We start from the raw sequence: 8,300 nt of genomic DNA on the forward strand, positions 1-8,300 counted from the left end.
TGTTATTCAGCTTCCATGTGTTTGTATGTTTTTCAGTTTTCTTCTGGTAATTGTTGTATAGTTTTATACCATTGTAATTGGAGAAAGTGCTCAATATGATTTCAGTCTTCTTAAATTTATTTAAGACTTGTTTTGTGGCTTAACATGTGATCTATCCTGGAAAAGGTTCCATGTGCACTTGAAAAGAATGTATATTCTGCTGCCTTGGGGGTGAAAATATCGGGGGGCACTGCCATAGCCAAGATATCCCTCCCAATTCTTAATGCCACTCCATGGGCGTGAGACCTGCCCATTCCACCTCTCTGCCCTTGTTAGCTAGTCTTCAGGTAGTTCTCAGTGATGTAGTTGTAATTTTAACGTGGTCATTGGAGGCAGTGAGCACAGCATTTACCTACTCCGCCATCTTGGCCGGAAGTTGGAAAGTCTTGTTTTTATTTTAAAAGCATGTGTGGTGTAAGTATATTACTATAATAGCTATAATCCAATTACGTGTGGGAGCCGCAGGACATTTTGTCCTTTCCCACCCTATGCTGCCTCCTCTAGACTCTTATTTCTTGCATATGATGAAAAATAACTACCTGAAGATTCAAGATTGGTCCTTATCAAACAATTTCTCTGCTTTCATTACAATTAAAAGGAGACATCTACATTCACTGCCTTATATTTCCTTCTCAAGTGGCTGGGTATGCTTTGCAGTACTTACACCCAAATCGTTCACTTATTATTCAGCAGATATTTATTGAATGCACACTCTGCTGCAAGCACCGTGGGCTGGGCTACAAAAGGGAACGACATAGGCAAGGTCTCTGCATTCGTCCAGGAAACAAGCATATAAATAAATACTTTCACTTTGTGTTGAGTGCTGCAAATAAAATAGCGTGCTGGGGTAAAGAACAGAATTTCATAACTCTGTAGAAGGTAATGCGGCACATTCAGTGCACATTCAGACAGGTCCATGAGAGCCGGAATTGCTGTTTAGTCAAACTCAAAGTGAGTAGTTTAGTAGCCAAAATTTTGTTTAGTAGTATTTTCCCAGTGCCTAGGAGAGTACGTAGTAAGCTCTCGTTAATTTATTGAATAAATTGATTAGTGGCTTAAGTATTTGTGCCATTTGTTCTTACAAGATGAACATCTTTATCTCTCTGCTTAGGTGATCAAGAGTTGCAACAAGACATTTTAGGGGTTCGGGGGCTCTTTCTGATCTATTTGGGCAGAAGAGAATTCTGCGTGTCCCACCTCGGTCGCACTTCAGTCTTAAATCCTTCAGGAGATTGTTACGTGGGAGACGCAGAACTTAGGAGGCTGTGATGAGCCCTGAAGTTTAAGTGTGGGTGATCAGTGTGTGCTTTGACATGAGAGCGAGGTGACTATCATCAAACGTGGCAATCGCTTCTTGAATCTGAGAATACTACTTCTGAACTCACCTACGTCTAAACGGGCCTGCCTTCACTTTGTTTTTAAAGCACTTTTCGAAGATAGAGCTACATGATGAGGAAGGGACAGAACTCTTCAAGATTACACGTGTCCATGCGTCATCCCCCCAACTCACTGGATTAGTTTGGGGGTTAGTGTAGAGTAGACGGCAGAGGGGAGGCATGTATTATAAAAAATTTTTAAAAGCTCCCTACATGATAATTGATAATTGATACACTTCCCCAACTAGAAACAATTGCATATCCTTATTTATTTAAAACGTGTGTATATACTTAATAGTCACGTAGTTGCTAGTAATCCAGTGCATTTTAAACAGTTTTTGTGCTGTAAGAACCATGAGTTCACTTTATTTCTCCTTTATTTCAGTAGCATGACTTATTTCATGAATTAATTTAAGGTAGTTTTTGTCTAATGATTAGAGCAACAAAGGAAAACCAGATATTTAAAACAGTAAACAGTTCTGTGTGTGTGTACTGTAGAGGGAGCTCCTGAGTGAGGGGAGGAAGCCGAAAAGTGATTTTTAAATTTTTGAATTTGTAATAAATGTTCATTGAACAGTCTGAAATTTGGATAGTACAGACCCTCATCCCCTAATAGAAAGGAGGAAATCATGTTTTTATTTCAAGGAGCAAAAACCTTTCTCTCTCTGCATCTTCGTGTGTGCTTCCGAAGCTGTCCTGGCATTGCCCGCTGTCGTAAACACTGTTTGAGAGAAAGCCAGTGACCAGCACAGTCACACCCAGCGAGTGTCAGTGCCCGCACTCACCGCACACTTCCATTTTGGAAACTGAATGTTTTCCATAAGTTTCTAACATACCTGGGCAAAATCCTTTGTTAGTTTTAGTGTGTGAACTGTACAGCCAAAGTAGTTGGCAGCTGTGTCTATGTGATGCCTCAGCACTCTACTGAAGAGAAAATGCGGCTGATTATTTTCAAGCTATTTGACTAAATTCTGCAGTTACTAAGCATTCTGACAGTATCTTTAATTTGCAGAAACTGTCTTAAAAATAAACTATCTTTAAGTTAAATATTACTTTTATTTCTATCATGTTTTCTTTAACTGCCTGAGTACTCAAGCCCACCAATGGAAGAACATTGCTACAATACCTTAAACTTAAAACATTTGTGGTTGAAGAATCCTAAGAACTTGCTCTTTTCTATCATGTCTGTTAAAGTTTCAAAAGTTGTGAAATTCTCAAAAGAATTTTTTAATTTTTTTAAACTAGTGTTCAGAATCAGGTGGATGAAGTTATTGACGTCATGCAAGAAAATATTACAAAGGTAATTGAAAGAGGGGAGAGACTAGATGAACTACAGGACAAATCAGGTACAGATATTTTATATATTTCTTGACATTAGAGATTGTGTTTTAATAGTTTACTTCTCCCATTTATCAAGCCAAAGGTTAGGAATCTTGGCTGAGGAAAATGGTATTTGGTTCTTAACTTTATGATTCGAATGTTTTCACCTTAGCTCCCTTTACTTCGAATGATCTTATTTTTGTATTATTTCTTTAATTAATCAGTTGAGAATGGATCATTTAAAAATTTAGCGTGGAAGAGTTAGAGTGGAAGTTCTTTTCCTTTGTTCCTATTGTGTTGACGTGCTTTGTATCTCAAGAAGTTTAATCACTACTTTTCAACACTTATTTCAAACTTCCCTAATATTTTTATCTTATGCTTTCTCTGCTAACTTGGTAACCTTTCTTTACTGACAGATGTTAGTGTCTATACTTGTAACAGTTCCTGGCACATATTAGACACTCAGATATTGTTTAAATGATGATAGGCTGAATATCTGATTAATCCTTGACAGACTTGTTTAACCAAAAAACTTATTTAGCCACTTTTAAAACTTGTATTGTTTTGCTTCTAAATCAATCACTTTTTGGAGTCTTCTAAGAATCTAACCTTTTCCACATATGAATTTTTTTCTATAGTTGTGCCAAGTACTTGAGTTTTTAAAGAGTATTTTCTTACCAGAATTTGTAAGTTTATTGGAAAGACTTGTGGCCCTGGGGAGACTTCTTATTGTCTTATTGTCAAAATGAATTAAGCAAACTGACCTGCAGCCATTTTTTGCTTTTTGTTTTTTTTTTTGTTGGTTTGGTTTGTTTTGTTTTGTTTAAACAAAAGACAGGGAGGATGTTGTTTTCATGCTTAAAAGGGAATAAATTTGCAGAAGTAGAAATTAATATTTTCTTGTCTTTGTGTGACTAGATAAAAGAATCCTGTTCTGTCGTTTAATCCTTCTCTCCATCCTCTATGTGATATAGAAAGCTTATCGGATAATGCAACTGCTTTTAGCAACAGATCCAAACAGCTTCGGAGGCAAATGTGGTGGCGTGGATGCAAAGTGAGTAACTCAGAAGGCGCCAGCTCGGTTGGTCGGCATCTCAGTGCTCTTCAAAGACAAGAAGGAAAAAAGGGCCTCTAGACTGTAAGCTCTGTGAGGACAGAGGCTGCGACTGTCTCGCTTTTTATTACGTCTCCTAAACCCAGCGAGGGTAGGAACCCAGTAAATGTTTGTCGAATGAATGAATAGCTTTTGGGACAGAAATAATTAAAGGAATCCAGCAATGCCTAAAAGGATGTTTTCATGGGTTTCTTCATAGAACGTGATCTACATTTTATTAATTTAGCTACCTCTAAACTTATAAGAAATATTAATTTTTCATATAATTTGTTATTAGTGCCTTTTGGAGCAGCCTACAGCATTACATACAGCTATTAAAAAGATAGAATGGAAGCTAGAAAAAACATTTTTTTTCGAATGGAGAAAAAGGCAATTTGTGTCAGAATCCATTATGGCAGATGTGGCTAAGAAAAAACCCTCTATCACTCGTTATTCCAGAGAAATAAGAAATAAAAGAGAAATTTTTAGACAAGGAGGAAAAAATGAGAATTGCTATATGCTAATATGTTCCTGCAAAACATTTTATAGAAATTAATTTACTTCTTAAATCAAATATGACTACTCATCATTAAGCAGGAAATGTTTCTTTTAAGATTTTATAACATATAGCATGCGAGCACTTCTTTTTCCTCCTGATTCCGTGTGTTATTTTGGGCTTGTTGAAAATCTTAGACATAAACTCATTGTTTTAGTCTCTCATTTTCAGGTTTAGCGGTAAGTCTCTAAATTTGACTTTGACATGCTAAGATTTCTTCCAAGATTTGCCTTGGATTTACTTAATTTTGTCTGCCTGTTGAAACCTCTTACTTTCAGAAATGGAACTTAGGAAAGAAACATGTTTCATTGCTCCTCTTGTTTAGAATTTAAGTTTTCTATTTTAAAATCTTTATTCTTTAAATAATAAATCTTCTATTTTCTTTACATTTTTTAATTCTATAGAAGTTTTCTATTTTATAGACTGTTTTTGGAAGAACAAAAGGTCCATGAGGCATTCACCTCCTCTCCCCATACACCTATTCATGTGGCCACAAAAAGATGATACATTTTGCCTAGCTTTTCTTAGCCATATCTACAGATTTTCATTTTGTACTTTATGGGGTTCAGATCAGAAGAATAGTATGCTTTTAAGGGGCAAAATTGAATTAATTTTAAAATATTTTTAAGTAGTCTCTATGTCACTACCGTGTTCTGGATTGACTTCACAATGATGACTTAGGAAGGGCTAAGAAAAGGGACATGGGGACAGAAACCAGATCCGAGGTTGCCAGTGGGTAAGGGTAGAGGGACGGGCATCGACCACAACAGTGCACGAAGGAACTCTTCAGAGAGCTGGGAATGCCTTCCGTTCAGCTGTGATGGTGGCCCATGGGTGACAACTGTGTGTGTCAAAACCCAGCCAAATGAACTTTAAAAGGGTGAATTTTATGTTATGTAAAATATATCTCAATAGACTTGACTTTAAAAGTAAGTGAACAGAATTATCAGCGGGTGGGGAGGGAGCATCACTGGCCCCCTCTCAGGTGTCTAGGAGGCCCCGGGGCTCGTCCGTGTTCAGTGGTGACAGATGTTTGTCCCTGTCGTTTGGAAAAAGCGCTTTGGACACGATGATACATTGCTGCTGTTTTGGGGTGTAAACCTCTGTTGGCCAGTGTTAGAAACCCAAGGCAGAAAACTGTCCAAGTGTTTTAAAATGGATATTGATTTTGCCATTTAAATCTTCTAAGCCTAGCACAAATTAGCAGGGCTCATTGACGTATGCTTTGGGTAAAGTTGAAAAACTACCATAAAATTCTAAATTACTTTAGGAATTACTTTCAGGTTAAAAAAAAAAAGCAAAGCTTCCATACATTTTCCGCATCACCTTGTCACCCCTAGAGTACTGTAGTTTGTGGGATGATGGGGACCCAGACACCTGCTGAAAATGTGCCTTCTAGATCGATCTGGTCTATTTCATTTTTTGGTTATCACAATTAATAATTTTAATAGATACCTGGTGTCCAAATTGCAAAGTTTCCCCGTATTTTCTCGGTCACTTTGTTCTTGTCATGAATGTAATGCCACCAGAATGTCACCAGTAGTTCTATTTTAGAAACGTTTTATTGGCTACTTCTGGTTGTTATTCGTGATACAGAATGTTTTATATGTTTATAATAAGTGGACATCTTTTTTTCTGAATGAACCATCTTTAATGAATTATCTGTGAAAATGTTTGAAAACAAGACTTTCATTTGAATTCATCAGGAAAGTCAAGTTCATTTATAATTTATACATTTTAGGATTAAATGAGGAATATGACAATATTATAGAGAGAAATGATGTGAACTTAAAATATTAAGCCGCTGACGAAGGACTGATCTTAAGGTTTCTCCTCTCAGCTCTGAAACTGACAGACAGTATGTTCTTAAGCAAGTTATTTATTACATAAAGTTATTTGTGAGGAACCTACATTCTCTTCCTCCAAATGGAGATAAAAAATGCCAAGAAGAAAGTAAGGGGAGAAAAAACTGAGAGAATTCTCATAGACGTCAATAAGTACTATAAAAAATGCCACCTTCTGCTGTGCACGTCACATCATTAGTGCTGGGCGCCTGTGTCGTTCATCCCATCCTGACGCTTTTCAGCAGAGTTGGTAAAAGTATTGGACTTTCTCCCTGGTACAAGAAATAAGTGATTTACAAAAATGTCCAGGCCCACGAAGGCTTCGATGGGTTTGTTTACTGTGCAGCACAACCTTGAACAAGAAAATCCAGGCAAGAAAAAAACCTGCAAATTTGGGGAACTCGGATTATTAACAAAAAAAGATGCAGATAACCGAGTTCAGATGAGAAAAATTTGAAGACCTTTCAAGGGATGAGCCTGTGTGTTGATGAGTTAGTATAATATGGTAAATAGCACAAGAGATAGTCACGTGGGTAAAGTCAAGGTTAACATTAGGATCTTACGCCTTTTTGTGTTGCAGATAAAAGCCGTCGTGGCTCTGGTCGCTGTTGTCCTTTTGTTGGTGATTATCAGTAAGTATTTACTGGCTTTTTAGTAGGGGGAGTATCATTCGTTTCGGAGTTCATTTTATTTTTAGTTGACCTAGTATGACTGTCAGGATTGAGTAGCGATTTCTGATCCGAGTCTAGAGTGTTAACCGAGAATCTGCAGACCTCTGAAAACGCTCTTAAATTGTATCTAAACGCAGGACTAAGGGACTTGTTTGAGGCCCAGGATGGCTGTTAACACCCAGGACCATAACACTCATTTACTGTTTATTGTTAACGCTCACGTGCTTGCACTTGGTAATATTGTGTTTGAAGGACAAATCTAGATACATTCTCCAGACGATAGTTTGTTTTGTTTTGTTTTTGTTCTAGATTTAAAGTTGATTTTAGGCATTAAAGCATCCTTAATATTCTTTTGAAAGTCAGATTATTTTTAATATCTCCTTTTCTCCAAGGCCTCTTTTCCTATGTTTACAAGGATTTTATGAAGATTTAGAAAGTGTCTGAAAATAACCATTTGAAAAAATCCATGGTGATACTCTCCTTTTAAACAGAAAAGGTTTTGCTACAGTGATATAAAGTTGGTCCTCGTCTGTGTTTGCGGCTTCTGAGTTTGTGAATTCACCTGCCAGCTAACGTGGACTCGTCACCCCCTCTCCCCGTCAGTACTTGGGGTGCTTTTGCGGGTGTCGGCACATGGGTTCAGAGCAGTGACAGGCGTATTTCCGCCTGACGTCTGATGAGGTCGTGCTCTGCCCTGCAGGTTCCTCTCCCAGAGTGAATGCGTGTCCTTCAGAGTCTATTTAGTGTCACGTTTCTCACATGTTTGCGTGTTTGTTAGCGATTCCACTATTTAAAACGGCCCCCAGGTGCAGTGCTGAAGTTCTGTCTGGTGTTGCTAAGTCGTGACGTGTCTTAAGGAGAAGGCAGGTGTGTTAGACAGCTTCACTTAGGCATTGTAGTGCTGGTGGCCATGAATTCAGTGTTCATGAATCAGCAGTATGTATTAAATAGGGTGTCTTTAAACAGAAACACACATAAAACAATAGGAAGTATAAGAATCACACGTAGTAAAGTCCACACTTAAGGTGTGTACAGACCTGGGCTAGACTCTTGGGAGGAAGCAGTCTACCTCGAGATGTCAGCGGCTTCTCTTCCTGGTCAGGTGGACCGTTCAGGTGAAGGAGGCTTTTTAAAGTGAAAAACAGGGATCCAGCAGTCAGTCCCTCGGGCTCTGCCGCAGACGAGGCCCGAGAAGTACCTGGAAAGGACCTTTCCAGCGGGTCGTAGAGCGTTCTTTTGGAGATGCCTTTCCCAGGAATTTCTCTGACGATAAAACAAAACCGCAGAGACATCAGGGTAAAACAACGACCCTCTGTAAATGACAGACTAAAAGCGACATGCTTAAAGATCGGATTACAGCCCAACTGATAAAGAAATTTGCCTTTCCCTGCAACACACACC

At 38.3% G+C, this 8,300-nt stretch overlaps 1 protein-coding gene across 1 annotated transcript in view; it reads left to right on the top strand.

Annotated features, from left to right (window-relative positions):
• The window catches only part of VAMP4 (vesicle associated membrane protein 4), a 37,655-nt gene that overhangs the window by 19,214 nt on the left and 10,141 nt on the right, over positions 1–8,300 (top strand). Inside the window, exons 5-7 of the mRNA XM_011371708.2 lie at positions 2,661–2,761; positions 3,710–3,789; positions 6,809–6,860. Of these exons, the coding sequence (XP_011370010.1) occupies positions 2,661–2,761; positions 3,710–3,789; positions 6,809–6,860 (233 nt within the window). The remainder of the gene's footprint in view (positions 1–2,660; positions 2,762–3,709; positions 3,790–6,808; positions 6,861–8,300) is intronic.

This window comes from Pteropus vampyrus, unplaced genomic scaffold, assembly GCF_000151845.1.
Source record: "Pteropus vampyrus isolate Shadow unplaced genomic scaffold, Pvam_2.0 Scaffold194, whole genome shotgun sequence".
Lineage (NCBI taxonomy): Eukaryota > Metazoa > Chordata > Mammalia > Chiroptera > Pteropodidae > Pteropus > Pteropus vampyrus.